General features: G+C 34.1%; 1 protein-coding gene across 6 annotated transcripts in view; it reads left to right on the top strand.

Annotated features, from left to right (window-relative positions):
• Positions 1-19,138, top strand: part of RABGAP1L (RAB GTPase activating protein 1 like) — a 735,225-nt gene that overhangs the window by 418,063 nt on the left and 298,024 nt on the right. For 5 of the 6 annotated variants that reach the window (XM_077901744.1, XM_077901747.1, XM_077901750.1 and 2 more), the window contains one exon: positions 5,693-5,806. The exons of the other annotated variant lie outside the window; for it this stretch is intronic. In XM_077901744.1, coding sequence (XP_077757870.1) covers positions 5,693-5,806 — 114 coding nt within the window. The remainder of the gene's footprint in view (positions 1-5,692; positions 5,807-19,138) is intronic. 6 annotated transcript variants of the gene reach the window in all.

Raw genomic sequence — 19,138 nt, forward strand, 5'->3', positions numbered from 1 at the left:
AGTCCCAAAAAAATGCTTTAGTCTATTTAAATATTTCTCACTCCAGTCCTTGCACTTCCTTCAGGATCAAGGTATCTGGTCTTAGAAATAGCACATTTTTCTGCCCCCTTCCTTCGCCTTCTTTTAGTTCTCACTGTTGCTTCTCTCCCTGAAGAGATTTCTTTCTAGTTGAAGCTAGAATGTGACTTATGCCTTGACCTTTGTGTCAGGCTTTGATTCTGAGACATTTGGCAACATGTGTGTTCAGTGCCTGGAAAACAGGTTACTTACAATATGATTTAGTTAACGTGTATTTCTTTGCTTCCATATTAGCCCACTTATACTAAGACTTGCCCCCCTCCCCTGTATATTCAAGGAATGAAGACTGGCAATGATCCATTCTTTTTGTGTTACTGTTTCTAGCTCACGATTTCAATAGCATGTTTGAAACTAGAATTCACTTTCATATTTTCTCCTTTTATCTCTGCCTCTTATAATTTTTGGCAAACATCAAGGCAAATAAATCAGACCCACCACTGCAAACCCATCTGTTTTCAGGGACATGTAAGCCGATCAGTTTGTGATGTTTTACCATAGATCTAGCTCCAACATAGAACTAAAGGAGGATCCCTGTGAAGTAAGAATAGAAGGCACGTTCTAAGGTCAAGTATTTTTTAAGCTCTGAATCATTTATCTGCTGACTGTGTGTAGGCTTGGTCTACATTGGCATTTTTAATAACACTAACAAATCAGCATGGTATTTATAAATGAAATAATTTTGTGGTATATGAAAAGTGAAAATGCAGTTATACTTTGGATTTGACAGTAGGGATTAATAAGAAAGATACTGTCATAGTTGTAAAAATGTAGCAAATTAAGGTGTAGTCAAGGTGTTCATTTATCAGACATCACTTTTACACTTCATCTGGTGCTAAGGTCACATGTGAAAACAATCATCTGTAGTAGAATGCCTTTCCAGTTGTTGACAGCCCAGAAATCGTTTTATAAAAAAATAGGCTATGATCATCCAAACCTGCCTTCCTAATACTTGTTGACACTTGAATGCTGTATTCATTTTTTTTTTCTCACAACAAACAAGTAAGCAATGATTCTCTTGCAATAGGAATTAAGAGGATTGCAGGGTGTGTGTGTGTGTGTGTGTGTGTGTGTGTGTATAATACTAGAAGAACAAGTCACATAATACTCTTGATAGCAGGCTGTAAGTTGAATCCACATAAAATGATCAAAAGTTAATTGAACTACTTCTCATATCTCTTAGAGTTGGTTTTAAATTGACTTTCAACAAGCCAAATTATATCCTCTGTTGGAAACAGAGGATGGATTTTATCACACTAGGATGATGTTTTTTGAAAATTAAAAGATAATTTAGTCTTGTGACTTAGCAGTTTGGGATTTAAAGAAAATTCTTCAAAGGTAAACAAAATTGAAATTTAGTTTCAATGTGGTGGTGGTGTCAGGGGTGTGGGGTGGGAAGGAGACAGTTAAAACTAAACTTCTGAGACTTTCTTCCAGACCTCTCACTTTCTTCCAGACCGCTCACTCTACTCTTTACTGATTAGAATCAGCTTTTGTGTGTGGCCCAGCCTGACTCCTCCTTAGACAGGATAGATGATCTCAAGGACTTTGCCTACCAATTGCATCCTTGGTGTTGATGGTCCAGAAGGAAGGCATGCAAAAGAGACCATGGCATGTGTCTTCTCCATAACCGTGACTTCAACCCTTCTCTGATTCTCAGAATCTAAATTCTGAAATAGTGATGGACATAGTAGCTACTTTGGCAAATGTAGTTTCTGCCATACCCTGTCCTTTCCGTCCTCCTTCTGGGCTGTGTATATCTTTATTTCATGGATACATGCAAAGCTGGAGCCAGAATGTGTATCAGTTGATAAAAATACTAGTTTACAAATGATTATTCGTTTTTGCCTCTATTCATGGATTAATAGAAATAAGGATGATTTAGGACACCTAAGATACATGATGGGAAATTCAGAATGGGATATGTATTGATTAAAAATGTCATCATGCTGAAAGCTCTATTCAGAATGTTAATGATATCCAAAGAAAAACAGTGGTTTGTTTCATTATTTAAAGTGTACACATACAGAAAGATGTCTAAAATGCATTTTTACCAAAACATTTAAACAGTTAAGTGTGAATCTTAAGGGATGCTTGGGTGGCTCAGCGGTTAAGTGTCTGCCTTTGACTCAGGGCGTGATCCTGGAGTCCCAGGATCGAGTCCCACATTGGGCTCTCTGCATGGAGCCTGCTTCTCCCTCTGCCTGTGTCTCTGCCTCTCTCTCTCTCTCTATCTCTCTCTCTCTCTGTGTGTGTGTGTGTGTCTCTGTGTCTCTCATGAATAAATAAATAAAATCTTTTAAAAATGTGAATCTTAAAAAAAGGGGTAATAATAATTGACAATTACTATTTTTATTTGTTTCTTTAATGAATACTCAGTTTATACTAGGCAGTGTGCCACGTAAGCACTTTGCATGCATTATTTTATTCTAAATGACACAAATTTTATATTACCATCCCATTTTGCGGATGAGAAAACTAAAGTTTAGTGACATTAAATAACATGTTTGGGATACTATACATATTAAGTGGAGTAGCCAGAAACAGAACCAATGAGTCTATCTGGCTCCAAAGCCACTCATCTCCCATATTGGACTGAAGATCAGAATGAGAGATGCAATTAATGGGGAAGTAAATTGCAGGTCAATTTGTGAACCTCTGGATATTGGTGAAGTACTGCCCATGAAGGAATGGCTTCTTTCTTCTCCCCATTCTGATGATAACTGTCAGGATTTAAGGAGACTCTGCTCATGGGAACCTTCCAAGAAAATGACCTCATATCAGTGTTGGTTGTGCTATAAAATGTTTTTAGTCATATATAGTAAAAAAAGAAAAAGGATTTGCTCATGAAACTTTTTAACTCCAAATATTTAGATGGTGAAATATTTGGCCTCTTTTTTGTTTTTCTTTGTTCATTTTATTTCTTATAAAAATTGACAACTGGGCAGCCCTGGTGGCGCAGCGGTTTAGCGCCGCCTGCAGCCTGGGGTGTGATCCTGGGGACCCTGGATCGAGTTCCACATCAGGCTCCCTGCATGGAGCCTGCTTCTCCCTCTGCCTGTTCCACTGCCCCTCTCTCTGTGTCTCTATGAATAAATAAATAAAATCTTTAAAAAAAATTGACAACTATAATTGGAATAAGTCTAAACAGAAAATTAATATTGAAGAGAAAAATGATTTTATCATTCTTTTACAGAGTGTTAGCTTTGTTTCAAATATTTGTTAAAAGAGTGAGTGAATTTGGGACTGCTCTCAAATCTCATGTGTGGATTCCTGAAATTTATACTGTTCTGAAATTTATACTGTTCTTACTCTCAACGATATAGGTAGTTGGGAGATGATTAGCTTTAGCTTTGAAAACATAATTATTTTTTCTAGTCTAATACACAATTTTGTTCATATTAGTCTATTTGTAAGACTCTAGTGTACCTCCTGACCTTCAGTTATATGAAAGGGATCAGTGAACAGTATAGCAAAATATTTTATTTAGTTTATAAAGTTCGAGAAATTGTTCCCTTATTCAACTGAGAGCAATATAGCAATATGTTGGAAGAAAACTCCAGAAAGCATTTAAAAGAAATCCTAGGAAGAGAAGTTTCATTAAGGAAAAGTTGATTTTTATTTTCATTTGATTTTTGCCCATTTATTTTTAGAAACAAGGAAGATTCAAGTATGCATAGAAAAAATTACTGAGTATTATGCAAAGTTACTTTCTAGAAATTTTTGATCAATTTCCCTTTCTGTGAATCAGACTGTTGGTACCATTTAAACACAGTGTGATGCCAAATGAGTAGGCAGTTTCTAGGGAATATAGTCCAATGATTTCTCTCCCTTAACATCTTGAAAAGTGTAAAAAGAGTTATCCTGTGAACCACTCAGCACATGTTTGCCCCTGAAATAGTTCAGCAATGGCAGTAGTAACATTTTCATTGGTCATCTTTTCAAATGGCTTGTGAGTGGGAGCTATTACTGCATGGAAAGAGAACCTTTCTATTGGGGAAAACCTAGACAGTGAAAACTAACTTCTACCTGGTACCAGCTCCCCACCTCCCCTCAAAATTTTCTTTATTCTTAGAACCTGCATTTGTCTTGCTAAATATAAACTTTCTATGTATTCTCTTACTTAAAGTATGATACTTTTTTTTTTTAAGTTTCATTTTTATTCAGCTGTAGCATTACATACCTCTAAGCCATCAGAATTTCTTCTGGATTGATTTGCAGTGTATTTGGTGTTTGCTAGCAAATTTGGAACATTTCAGTTTGTGTCCTTTCTCCACATGGTACAAGATCTAATTACCACTCAGCATGAAAAAGCAGCTGAAATGAAAAAGGCAGCAAGAGAAGGCACTGGCTTAACTTAGAGCTAATCAAGGACTTTCTTCTTACATACTTCTCAGCTGCAGAGAAAAGGGAGCTAGCACTCATTAAAGTAACTCATGTATTAAACATTTTTTTCCTTTCTTGATTTTAACTGAAATAGGGAATTTGTTCAAATCTTTATGGAAGCAAGACATTAAACAACACTTTTAATTTGCACTGGAAGTCACTGATACTTCCTTAAATTGTGCAAAATATTTTCATCATCAGTGTTGCTAGGAGGAGTCCCATCCTATTTACTTGACATTTAAACAAGTAAACCACATTTATGGGAATCAAATGAATGACTAATCACCTTTTATAAAGCTTAGAATTTTACTCAATTTTGGGCTTTGGGATCCTGAATTTGTCTAAAAGGAACCTCCAGATTTCTCTTTAAAGCATATGTCATCTTATATAGTAGTTTGGGGGCTTTTTATTTTCTGGAGTGAATGAGTTAAGTAATTAACCTATTGGGGGAAATGATTGATATATTTACTTCTTAAATCATTGCAGCCTGAGTTTTCACTTACCAGATTGTCAAAAATTTGAAAAGTAAGATAGTATGTGGTGTTGGGCAGATATCAAAAAAACATGTACCCCACCAGTGTTTGGGGTATGTATTGTTACTCCACCTCTGGAGGGAAAGCACTTTGTCAGAAATGAAATGTATATACTTTTTGACCTAGCAGTTCCACCTCTAGGAACCTGTCTTGAAAACGTATGTATAAAAATGTTCCTAGTGATATTATCTGTAATGTAAATAGAAAAATGCAAAAACATCATTAACAGGAGAGTATTAAATAAATTGTGATATATTCATATCCAGATACCTCATTCTTTTTAATAGCTGTTCTTACAGAGAATGATATACACTTGCATATATTGATTAGGAATATTCTGTAAGTTATCCTATTACATGAAAGGAGCCAATAGTTTTCTTCTATTTATGCTTCAAAAAGCAAAGAATAGAGATATGTTTATACAACTTCTCTTCCTCACCTCCCCCTTCCATAAGCATATATTCACACATCTATAGATAGGTAGATGAAAAGATACAAAAGAAACTGTTGGTAGCCTTTATAGCTGTGAATGGGACTATGGGTCTGGATGGAAGGCAGATATTTTTGGTGGGGGGGGAAGCATACTTTTATGTGCTCTTTGAGTATTTTTTTTAGCATATGTACATATTATTTTTCAATTAAGACATTTTAAATTAATGACTGGGTCTATCTTTTTCTTTTTTTTTTTTTTTTTTTAGGACTCAGCCCAGGAGAGTGTCATCACTCGAGATATTCATCGTACATTTCCTGCACATGATTACTTTAAAGATACTGGAGGAGATGGCCAGGAATCACTCTACAAGATCTGCAAGGTAGGGCTCTCCACCTCATTTTTTCTAACTTATTTTATAGGGCTATATTTTAGGAACCCATCTTAAAGACTTTTAGATTTTTTTTCTGTCTTCATTTCTTATTTGCACTGTGCCCTATTGATGCTAGATGGCCAAAGTCCCTCACCAGAGTTCTTGGCTTTGCATGAGAAAGAATTCAAGAGCAAGCAGGGTGCTTGGAGAAAGGGACAAAGATTGATTAAGTCTAGAAGTAAGAAAGGAGCCACTTCATAAAGTAGCAATCTCTCATCCCAGATGAAGAAGAGGACCCTCTTTGTCTCTAATGAAGGATTTTAAGTTTTTAAAATTAGTTAATGGTATGGGGGAGGGGGCTTACTGTTAAATTTTGGGTTATCATTTACATTGGGTGATTAGTTTTTACATTGTTTTAGGGTTGCAAAATTATACACAGGGAGCAATTTGATAAATGTCAAACTTTCACTGCTGGAGGAAGTGAGGTTTTGTGGTTTTCTAGGAGTCAGATTTTCTCTTTTTATGAGTGGCTGGCTGCTAGGTTAAGGGTCAGCCTAAAACCAAAATAACTATACTTAGGTCACTTTGTCTCCTGAGTCTCTGTTCCCTCCTGCCTCAGTGTCTTTGCTCAGTACTGACTCCTAAAGGTAACTCTTTGGCTGTATGTTCCAAGCATCCTCATCAGGGAGAGGACACAGTATGGCCTCACTTTGGCTCTGCTGCTAAAAGAAAAGGAACAAAATGTCTTCTTAGGCTACTATAGTAAAGACTCAGAGGAGTGCTGATAACTGCCCTTTTGACAAGATTATGTGGCAATTGTCTTAAATTTCGGACAACACATAAGGGTAAGAAACAATGTGGTTTTTAAATACTAGCAAGTTCTCTGATATTATTGGTATACTCTAACTTTTGTCACATTATACATCTTCATGAAGTTTTTAAGTCTCATTTTAAAATCTTTCCCCCCATTATTAGTGAGCCTGGAAGAGAACTTTTTTCTGATTTTTGGTAAATATCCTCTACTTGGATATAAAAGATTCTCTATTTGTTAGTGTACAGTAGTCCTCAGATTATTAATTTTTCAAGGTTATATCAGAAATGCAAAATGACTTTTTAAATCATTACCTGTAGTTAACTTGTGTTTGTCAATGCTAATTAAGGCTGAAAGCTAAAAATTACAAAGTCTATTAAACAAAGTTTTGACTTTTATCCTCAAATTTAAGTTGCCTTACAAAATGTGGTAGGTAAACTCAACATTGTCCTCACCTACCATTCCAGTAGAGATTATTACTGAAAAGTGAACTACACAAAAATCTTGTAATAATATGGAGAAAAGGCAAATACCCTGGCTAATTTATAAGTTAGGTAATCAGTTCCTGAATAATCAAATTTATCTTTTTCTTGATTAATAAAATTTGGCCAGTAGGTATTCAGAAATACATATCAGTGTCATTTTATATTTACTGATTTTTTTATTATTACTTACAAAAGCACTTGCCTGCTTATGCTAACCAAGTAGGATTGATGCTTCATTCTGCAGGTGGCATAACTTTCATTAAAATCCTTCTTGCATGTTTGTGGTTTAGCCCTCTGCCCAATCTTGTCTTGTCTTTTTTCCCTTCTCTCTTGCTGTAGCCATTTGGAGGATTATAAACACTGATCAGAAATCTCTTTTTCTATGAATGTATCATTTAGAGCTAGAAATGCATAAGTAACTTAAAATCTGAGAGTGTACTGACTTCTGGAAAGTAATATATCATCTAGTTTTAAAAACTGCCACAAACCATTGAACACTATTACAAATGTATAACATATTCACTATATAAGTGTAAAAGGCAAAAGTAATTATTAAAAATTTTTCTGCCAGTTTTGAAACTTTGTAAGCTAATTAGCTCTGGCTTATATAAGGAAAGCATCAAAATTTGTGTAGTTTCTAAATTCATGTAGAAGGGTCTGACTTATGATATATGGGAGAACATTTTTCCCCTAGCATTCAGCGTATTTTTAGCCAATCAGTAACTTTTCCTTCAATTTTTCTCTGGTTGATACTAGATAGTTTTTTCACATAACTAAAGCAGATGGTTTTATGTGCTTGCAGCCTCCTGACTTACAATTTTGCTCCATTGTAGTAAAAACAGTATTGCTCTCATTGTGTAATATTTACAGAAGAAATATCTGAACCATTACCAAACGTAAAGATAAAAGTTAAATAGTTGGTGTATTTAGAAGTTGATATCCTTTGCTTTGATATTTTAGATAATAATCCAACCTTGAATTCATTAGAGTATTGATTAATACATTCACACAGCTCATGAGGCTATGTTAGATTATCAGTGTATATCTGCAACATGATGAGACCGTTTTAAAGCTTTTTCTGTGTAAAGAATATTACAACAATGGAGCTTTAAAATACCTTGTACTGCACAATATTTTAAATTACACTACATTTTGTAAAAATATGGAAAAGAAAAGAATCATACTAAAAGCATTTAAAAATTCAAGATACTAAATGAAAGTTGCTAAGGCTTGTAATGTTGTACTAAAATATATATTACCTAAACGTGATTTTGCAGCACCCTTTGTTAGTGGGGGAGAGCAGAAATGAATATATATATATATATATTTATATATATATTCTGATGAATATGTTATAAAAACTAAAGTTTGCTGGGTTCCTAAATGACACAGTTCCTTTTCTTCTTGATCTCTTATTTAACAGCTTAATGCTCATGCAGGTCAATCTCAGGTGGTGGTGATAACTCACAAATAGGAAAGCATACTTATAAGTACTTTAAAATTGAATGTTCTTTTCAAGTTTATGCATACACTTTCCTTTCCAATTTGAGCCATAGTCTTTCATTTTAGGACTCTTCTTCCCGTATCCCCCAAAATTGCTATATGTAAAAAGGCCACTGAATGTGGTCTACCTATTCTATCCTTTTTATCCCTAGAATCATATCCAACATCATACCTCACATTCTCAGCAACAGACCTTTGAGTTTCCATCTTGGATATCTTGCACAGGCCTGAAATAATACCTTGATTTAAAAAGGCTGCTTCTTTATCAGTTCCTTTTTTTTCCCTTAAACTTTTTCTTGTCTTGACGCACTGGCCAGAACCTCCATTATAAGTGTTAAAATGAAGCAATCATAGTGGACATCCTTGTCTTGCTTCTGATCATAAAAGAAATGCATCTAATGATTTACTACTAAAATGGTATATCTTATTCACATCAGCAACACACTTAATAGAGCTTTTTTAAATACAGTGCCGTCCATGTGTTATAATAATTTCAAATGTACAAAGTACTTTTACATATATTACCTCATTTATTTCGACAACTTCTTATCAATGGAGCCCCTACTAGAAATAGAACATGTTCTGCTCTTAAATTGAGACAGAAATTATTAAGACAATTTCAGTTACAATAAGTGTGGAAATCAGTTCTGGTTTCAAGGATACAGAAATCTGACTTTGTAGTTGAAAAGTTTTCTGTGGCTCTGGTGAAATGAGAAATGATATGAACTGTCAGGTTAGAGGGAACACTGTTAAAAACTTTCTGTCATGTTTTAATGGCCCTGTCAATTTCAGTTTTTTCCCCTTAATATCTTTTTCAGAGTAGGAGGAAATTGAAATGGTTCAAAGATTCTTCTGTTGTCATAAATTTATATGTGGAAGTTAAACTGAAGGTATAATAGAATTCATAGATTCTGAAAATGAAAAGTTTAGAATTTTCTAACCTCCTTCAATACCCCCTTCCTCCTTCCTCCCTTCCTGTCTCTCCTATTAGTCAAGTTAATAACATTTTAAAATAGTGTCCTTGAAAGGAGGAAAAAAATACTAGTGCCCCAAGTATCTTTAGCATTTTTCTAGTTTAAATATGATAAAAATCTGTTTTGAGTTGGGAGACAGGTTGGCACAGTTTAAAGGAGTGAACATCAGGAAATCTGGTTCTTGATCCTTTCTGTAAGCAGACCTTAAACTCTGGGGAAATCACTCTTTGGATTTCCTCCTCATTAAGGCTATGGGGTCTGATACAATTATTCTGATTTCCAATTCCAATTTGCAGTGATTCTAAGAGTTTTAATTTTTTTTCTTAAAATATAACAGATAAGTGCAGATTTTAATAATTCCTAAGTCAAGAATAATATATATATATGTAATAAAATATAGGTCTGTTGCTCAATACCACAGCTATAAGTAAGTGTAATTTAACATTTAAGACTTCACCTGACTTTCTATTATTGTGTTTGGGTGTGTGTTTCATGCACACATGAAATGGAATACATTTAGTGGTTTACTTTGAAACACACATCTGTTTAAAGACCTGAGACCAGTCACAGTAATCAGCTAAAATATTGTTCACAACAGTATAGATTGAAGAAACTCTTGGTGTGCAATTTAATTTAAGGCATATTGCCTTTTCTAATTTTCTGATTAAAGTAACAGTTTTCTAAAAAAGAGGCTACTGTTGTGAATGGAAAGGGAGGGATCAAATATATTACAAAGAGATCAATACCTTTGTTCATCTGGGTTAATAATTTGATCATATAATGGTTTGTGGAAGGATAAAAATAAACTTAACCTTTGTTGTTTTCAAATATTGTTCTCAAAACAAGATTGAATAGTATAAGAATTAAAACATTTCAGGTATTATTTTGATACCAATAATGAGTGACCTGCTGCATGATTTTGAAGAGTGCAAATGGTCACTGACTTTTGTAAAGTTAGATATAATTATACATTTTTTATATTGTTTTCTAGAATCACAGGGTATTAGTGGTTATAGGGATGAATTATTTTTCACTGAGTCAATTGTATTTTCAATATAAATTTCTATTTGAATACCCGTAATTCAACTCTCTTCTTTGGGATGCCTGAATGGTTTTTTGTTTGAATGGCAGCATTTACTGAGCACATTATGTGCCACTTTTCTTTACAAAGCCCAAGAGCATGAGCAAGCTGTGAGACTCCTTCTGCTCACATCCTTGGAATCTGATTAGCCCCAGAATAAGGGCTCATTGGTGTGGAATGCTAGGTATTCCAGGATCAAAAAGGATTTCCTGTAGGGCTGTACCTTGGGGAATCCAGCAGCCCATGGAGAATCAAGCAGTCCTTTTCTATTCTCTGTGTATCTCCTCTCTCTTGAGTTTCTGGCATCTTCTTTCAATCATAGCAACATTCTAAGGTAGATCCAAATGGGGTGCTGCTAAGGAACCCTTCAAATCCCTAGGGTCACTGTGCTTTGCCAGCACATCATAATGAGCAGTGAATTAAGTCGTTTCTGAATACCTTGAGGTTGGAAGAGTATTCTCATACAAATTAGTTTCCTTAAGGAAAAATTAATTCTTTTAGGTCATAAAAGGCTCAGAGAACCTTCCTAAAATTTAGATGATAATCAACATAAGCACAACAATGATAGTGGAAACTTGTGAAGCACTCTGGTATAGAAAGCACTTCTCTACCTGTTATATGATCTCCATATGTACTCCCATTGGGCAGATGGAATTTCTTGTTTTATAGATGAAGTCCAGAGAAATTAAATTATTGGCTTAAAATTATATAGCCACTAAATGGAAGACACTAACTTGAATCCAGGTCTGTTAGCTTAAAAATCTGTGGTATTTAAATGAACTATTATGATTGCGCATTTGTAATGAAGAAGAAAAATTAGGATTATTAAATACCTTCTGTGTACCAGAAACAGTGCTAGATGGGTTTTTTTTTTTTTTTAAGATATATTTATTCATTCATGAGAGACACAGAGAGAGAGAGAGGCAGAGACATAGGCAGAGGGAGAAGCAGGCTCCCTGCACGGAGCCCAATGCGGGACTCGATTCTAGATCCTGGGATCACGCCCTGAGTGGAAGGCAGATGCTCAACCGCTGAGCCACCCAGCCGTCCCAGTGCTAGATATTTTAATATGTATCATGTTACATAGTTTTGACAGTTATCCTGGAAATAAAAACTATATCTGTATTCTTATAATTAGGCTAACAGAGTCTCAGGAAGACTAAGCATTTATTCATATCACACAGAATAAGAAATTATGAAACTAGTATGCTTCCTAGGTAGGTCTGTCCTGTGGCAGAGTCCAGATTCTTTGTACTATGGTGGCTTTTCTTCATTTTAGAGGGGCAGTTTTTAAATAGCAAATGATCTTAGCATCATTATTGTAAGTTAAATCCAGAAAACAAGAACATATTTTTCTCTTAAGCTAAAAACTTAAATGCAAAGAAAAAATAACTTTATATGCATATACTATAAGTGTCTTATTAAAAATAATAATAGGGCAGCCCTGGTGGCTCAGTGGTTTAGTGCTGCCTTCAGCCCAGGGCGTGATCCTGGAGACCTGGGATTGAGTCCCACATCTGGCTCCCTGCATGGGGCCTGCTTCTCCCTCTGCCCCTCCTCTCCCCCCACCCCGTCTCTCATGAATAAATAAATAAATAATCTTTTAAAAATAAATAAATAATAATAATAAAGAGAAGATCGGAGCACTAGTGGGGACTTCACCAATGTACTTAGAGTCACTCAAACTCTTAGTCCAGGTAAATGTTCTAATTAATTTTTTAAAATTTTTATATATTTTTAATTCCAGCATAATTAACATACAGTGTTAGTTTCAGGTGTACAGTTTAGTGATTCAGCAATTCTGTACATTTCTCAGAGCTCATCATGATGATAACCAGCAGTTCTCTATATTTAGGAGTCTTTTTGTTTGTTTGTTTGTCTCTTTTTTTGTTGTTCATTTGTTTTGTTTCTTAAAATCACATATTATATCCTCGAAATCCATCCATCTTGTTGCAAGTGGAAGATTTCATTCTTTTTTATGTGTTTCAATTATGTTTTTGTTAGGATAGCCAGTGCAAGAGTGCTTAGAAGACAGACCAAGGACATTCTTTGGGGTACCATAAAAGAAAAATGAGTTCATCTTTAATGATTACATCTAGAATTTTATAATCTTAAATTCTAGAAAGAAGTTATGTTAATTTTAGCATGCATATAAATTTTTATTCCTTTTTATGAAAGATTATTTGAAGTACATATGGAGAATGAGGACCTTTAGTGATTAGGGCTTTTAATGATTTAAATAAGACTCAGGACTTCTTGGGGGTGCCTGGGTGGCTCAGTCAGTTGAGTGCCTGACTCGGTTTCAGCCCCAGTCATGGTCTCAGGGTCATGATGTCAGGGTCGTGGGATTGAGCCCTGCATCAGGCTCTGTATTCAGTGGGGAATCGGCTTCAGGATTCTGTCTCTCTCTGCTCCTCCTCCTGCCCACGCTTGCGCGCACGCGCTCTCTCTCTCTCAAATGATTAAGTAAATTTAAAAAAAAGAAAAAGACCTCAGGGACTTTTTTTTTTTAAGTGTATTTGTTTATTTTAGAGAAAGAATGGGAGAGAGAGAGACAGAGGGAAAGAATCTCAAGCAGACTCCTAGCTGAGCATAGAGGCTGATATACTACTGTTGTGGTTTCATAGACATTTCCCTTATGACTTCAGAAGATGAGCACTTTTCACAGTCTATATCCATTAGGATAGACTCTACCATGACAAATTTGTTTGTCTTTTACTTGTTCTTACAATTGGGTTTTCTCTTATTCTTGCTTTGTAGGAGGTATCATCATGAGTATGAAGTCCTTTTTTTAGATATATGTATTGTTAATATTTCCTCTATGGTTTTATTACTCTATTAGTAGTATCTCTTGATGGAAAGATACTATTATTTTGTATAAGGTCCAGCTTATTAATTTTTTCTTTTTTAAAACATATTTCATTATTTCAGAGAGAGAGAGAGAGAGAAAGCATGAGTAGGGGGTGGGGGAAGGGAGAAGCAGACTCCTTGATGAGCACAAAGCCTGATATGGGGCTTGATCCCAGGACCCAGGATCATGACCTGAGCTGAAGGCAGATGCTTAACTCACTGAGCCACCCAGGTGCCCCAATTTTTTCTTTTGTGGTTAGTATATTTGTGTCTTGTTTAAGAAATCTTTGCCTAACCAAAGTCACGAAAACATCTTGTGATGTAATCAAGAAATCTTATTCTTTTGCTTTTTACACTAGGGATTATATATCTGTCTCTAATTGATTTTTGTATGAGGTGGAAGTCAAGGTTCATTTTCCTTTCATATGTATGACTAATTGATCCAGCATTATTTTTGAAGAACCATTCTTTCCCCACTGTATTGCTGAACAGCATCTTTGTCATAAATCTGATCCATGTATATGCGGGTGGTATCAGGACCATTTTTTAAATTCTTGCTTTTATAATTTCTTTTTTTTGGATATATTTGATATGTAACATTGTGTAAATTTAAAGTGTACAGTGTATTAATTTGATAATTTATATGTCGTAATGTGATTGCTGCTGTAGTGATATTTAGAACTTCTGTCATATTACATAATTATCCTATCCTTTTAGTGGTTGGAATAATTAAGTTTTAGTTTCTGAGCAAGTTTGATTATTACAGTACAGTATTATTGACTATATCTATTATACTGTGCATTCAGTCTCTTATTTACTACTTGTAAGTCTGTACCCTTAAAGAATATCAGTCTTATCTAACCCTGCCCCTCCCCCTGGTAATTACCATTTTACTCTGGTTTTTTTTTTTTACAAGTTTGACTTTTTTAGGTTACACAGATAAGTGTTATCATACAGTACTTGTCTTTCTCTGGTTGACTTAACTCACTTAGCATAATGCCATCCATGTTGTCATAAATGACAGGATAGCCCTCTTTCTGATGGCTGAATAATATCCCATTGTATATATACCACATTTTCCATTCATCTGTTGATGGGTATTTAGGTTCCTTCCATATCTCAGCTTTTGTGAATAATGCTGCAATAAACATTAGTGTGCCTATATCTCTTTGAAATCCTATTTTCGTTACTGGACCATTCCATTCCATTGATCTGCTTATCTATCTGTGTACCAGTATCACACTATTATAATTACAGGAGCTTAACAATAGGTCTTTTTAAAAATATTAGCATGTTATTCTGTTTGAAGGCTTTTTATAAAGAACCTCTACTTTGCTTCTAAAAAAAAACTTATAAGGCAGCATGATGGGGGCTACTGTTATCATCTTAAAGATAAGGAAAAATTATGTCCATGGCTACTTATCTGGATTTAGATAAAGTTCAAATCTAGAGTTTTCTCTTTCTTTCTTTCTTTCTTTCTTTCTTTTTTTTTTTTTTTTTTTTTTTTTTGTAGTTTCAAGCAATTCCAGTTGGTTCACATTCAGTGTAATATTAGTTTCAGGTATAGAATTCAGTGTTTCATCACTTATAACCATGCCAAATGCTAATCACAACAAGTACCCTCCTCAAACCCTATCACCTATTTAATGCACCTCCTCACCCACCTCCCTTCTGGCAACCATCAGTTTGTTCTCTATAGGTAAGTCTTTTTTATGGTTTGCCTCTTTCTCTTTTTTTCCCCCATGTTCATCTGTTTTGTTTCTTAAACACATATGAGTGAAATCTTATGATATTTATCTCTCTCTGACTTATTTTGCTTAGCATAATACTCTCTAGCTCTATCCACATTATTGCAAATGGCAAGGTTTCATTCTCTTTATGGTTGAGTAATAATCCATTGCATATATATATACCACATCTTTTTTAGCCATTCATCAGTTGATGTCCATTTGGGCTCTTTTCATAATTTGGCTATTGTTGATAATGCTGTAAACATCAGGGTCATGTGCCCTTTGATTCTGTATTTTTGTATCCTTTGGATAAATACTTAGTAGGGCAATTGCTGGATCATAGGATAGTTCTATTTTTAACTTTTGGGGAACCTCCATACTGTTTTCCAGAGTAACTGCACCAGTTTGTATTCCCACTAAGAGTATAAAAGATTCTCCTTTCTTTGCATCCTTGCCAGCATCTGTTGTTTTGTGTGTTGTTAATTTTAGCCATTGTGACAGGTGTGAGGTGATTAACACAGGTCTTAACTATCCGGTAGTGTTTGTCCTGCAACTTCGCACTACTTCAAAATTATTTTTACTCTGTTGGCCTTTTATAGTTCCATTTGTTAGAATCAGCTTGTCAGTTTTTGCAGGGAAAAAAAAGGCACCTGTAAGAATGAAATCTTGCCATTTGCAACAATGTGGACCTTGAAAGCATCATGCTATGTGAAATAAATTAGAGAAAGACAAATACCATATAATCTCACTTATATGTGGAATCTAAAAATAGGTAAATAAAGATGGAACAAGCTAATAGAGAACAGATTGATGATTGTCAGAGGTCGGAGGTGGGCAAAGTGTGTGAAAGATGTAAAAAAGTACAAACTTTCAGTTATAAATAAATCATGGGGATATAGTATACAGTATAGTGACTGTAGTTAATACTGATTGCATATTTGAAAGTTGTTAAGAAAGAAACTCTCCTCACAAGAAAAAAAATTGTTGCTATATAGTGACAGATGTAAACTAGGCTTATTGTGGTGCAACTTTGTAATGTATACAAATACCAAATCATTAAATTGTATACCCTATAGTAATATGTTATATATCAATTATACTTCAAAAAAATTAATCAAAGAAAATAGTTCCACTTCCAAAAAAAGAAATGACAGTTGTTCTAAAGGGGAAATATTGACAGGTAAAAAAGATCAGAAAATGCTTTTCATGTACTTTGAGTACAAAAGAACCAAAGGAACCTGGTATTCTTTATTGTTTTATCATTTCATAAATCAAATAGATTTTCTTACCTGTTAAGTTCTAAATGTTAAAAAAGGATATCAAACATTCATATCATCCCAAAAAGTTCCTTAATGCCCCTTCAGAGTAAATCCCATCTAAGCCTGATCTCAGGCAACCATTTATCTTCTTTCTGCCATTACAGTTTCCATTTTTCTGTAATTTAATATAAATAGAACATACAGTGTATACTTCTGGTCTCTCTTACGCAGTATAATGCTTCTGAGATACATCCATATGGTTGAGTGTTTTTTTTTTTTTTTTTTTTTTTTTTTGGTTGAGTGTTTTGATAGTACATTCTTTTGTATTTCTGGGTACTATTCCATTGTAATCTCACCAATTTTGATGCCATATTTTATTACTACTTAGTTGTAAATATTTTTCAATATCTATGATTGTATCTTTGACCCTTTTACATTTGACGATTTTTAGTAATTTTTTGGTAATGATTTCTATCTTACGTTTACTTTGGTCAAAGAACATGTTCTGTATAATTTCAAATTTTCTAAAATTTTCTGAGACTTGCCTTTTGATCTAAATATGTTTTATTTTGGTATCATTAGATAAACTCTTTAATCATACTTTTCTAATAATTTTTATAGCTTTTTTCTCTCTCTCTGTCAATTACTGATGAAATTATGTTAACATTCCTAACTGAATTTGGACTTGTCTGTTATTCCTTTAGTGCTGTCAAGTTTTGCTTTATGTATTTTGGGGCTATGTTATTAAATGCTTACAAATTTAGTGTTATTATGTCTTCATATTGGATAACCTTATTATCATTATAAAATGTCTTTCTTATTGCTAATATGTACCTTGATGTATACATTTTTAGCTTTATTTTGCATTATATAACTTCTAATATCCTTTTACTTTCAATTAAGTTCTTATATTTAAGGAGTCTCTCCTTTAAGCATCTTGTAATTGAACTTTGTTATTTTAAGCAGCTCTATATTTTTTTAATTGGGTTGTTGGGGATATTTTTAATGTACTTACTGACATACTTAATTTTTTTAAAGATTTTTATTTATTCATGAGAGACACAGAGAGAGAGAGGCAGAGACATAGGCAGAAGAAGAAATAGGCTCCATTGCAGAGAGCCCCATTTGGGCCTCAATGGGGACCCTGGGATCACACCCTGAGCCAAAGGCAGACACTCAACTGCGGAGCCACCCAGGTGTCCTGACATATTTAATTTTAAACTTAATATCTCCCTATTTGTTTTCTATATGTCTAATCTGTGTTTTTTCCCTAATTTTCCACTTTATACTCCATAGCTACTGTATAGTTTGTATACTTTTAGTGATTACCATAGGGATCACAACACGTATTCTCTGCTTCTTATAATCCACTTTAGGTGAGTACTTTGATCACTTCTATGTAATTCAAGAACCTATATCTCTTTAACTCCGTATATTTTTTGTTCATTGTCCTATTGTCATGTATTAATTCTGTACATATATCAATACCACCCCCCACACACAGGGTATTATTTTTGGTGTTTTTAACCATCCATATTCATTTAGATTTACCTGTTTCTTCCTGCATTGTCTGCTTCCATCTGGGATTGTTTTCCTTCTTCTTAAAGAAATCTTTGATATTTCTTGAGTAAAAGTCTGCTAGTGAAAATCATCTCATTTTTTTATTTGTCTGAGAGTCTTACTATTTTGTCTTTATTTTGGAATGATTTTCATTTGTTATGGAGTTCTAGGTTGGCAGGGGTTTTGCTAGCATTTTAAAGATGTTATTCTATTGTCTTTGTGCTCTCATCATTTATGTTGAAAGATGGCTGTCAATCTTATGATTTCTTTAAATGTCATGAGGTCTTCTTCTTTGGTAGGCCCTATACCTTACTTTCTGTATACCACTAAAATCTCTGCTTAGTTGTTTTTAATATTCTTGCAGACCACTGTTTCTAAAATTTTACCTTCAATGAAATACTATTTTGCCCTTGTGAGCAAATATAGGAGATGAAATTTTCACAGTGTTCCCCCCAAACTTTTTGTTAGATAAGTTGTTGGTTAATAGATTCAGATTTTCTGGGGGAGAGGGGAAATTTTCCCTGATCCTCTTGTTTTTTTGTGGGATAAAGAGAGTATTAGATTAGCACACTGATAAATCTTAATATCTCAGAATGAGTTTCATTTAATATCCCTGCCCTTAAATCATTCATTTTCCTTTTTTTATTTTAGGCAAATTATCTAATTTTGCTTCATTGCGAAGGACAGTTATGTTTATAGTCATTCAGAACAGCAAGTGCATTCTCATACATATACATAGACATATAAAAGAAGTCTTAGCAACTTAAAGTTGAAAAGCTTCACTGTGTGTGTATTCAAAGGTTAACTTCATACTTGGCTTTCCTTATAATATTTCATTTTTTATTTGTTAGTATCAATCATACATGAAGGACTATTTGAAGTTTATTTTTAATTTTTTGGTTCTTTTTAATATACATGTTAAAAGATAGACTTTCTAGGAGTCAGAGCTCAACTGAGAAGATATGTTATTTTAAATACGAATTTTTCTTCTGAAACTATAATAATGAAAAGGTTGAATTTGTGAAAGAGAACGGGTGATTTGTAATGCTCTTGAAAGTATCTGAAGAAATTTTTAAAATTTCTTTATG

The sequence above is a fragment of the Canis aureus genome, chromosome 6 (genome assembly GCF_053574225.1).
Source record: "Canis aureus isolate CA01 chromosome 6, VMU_Caureus_v.1.0, whole genome shotgun sequence".
NCBI classification, from domain to species: Eukaryota; Metazoa; Chordata; class Mammalia; order Carnivora; family Canidae; genus Canis; species Canis aureus.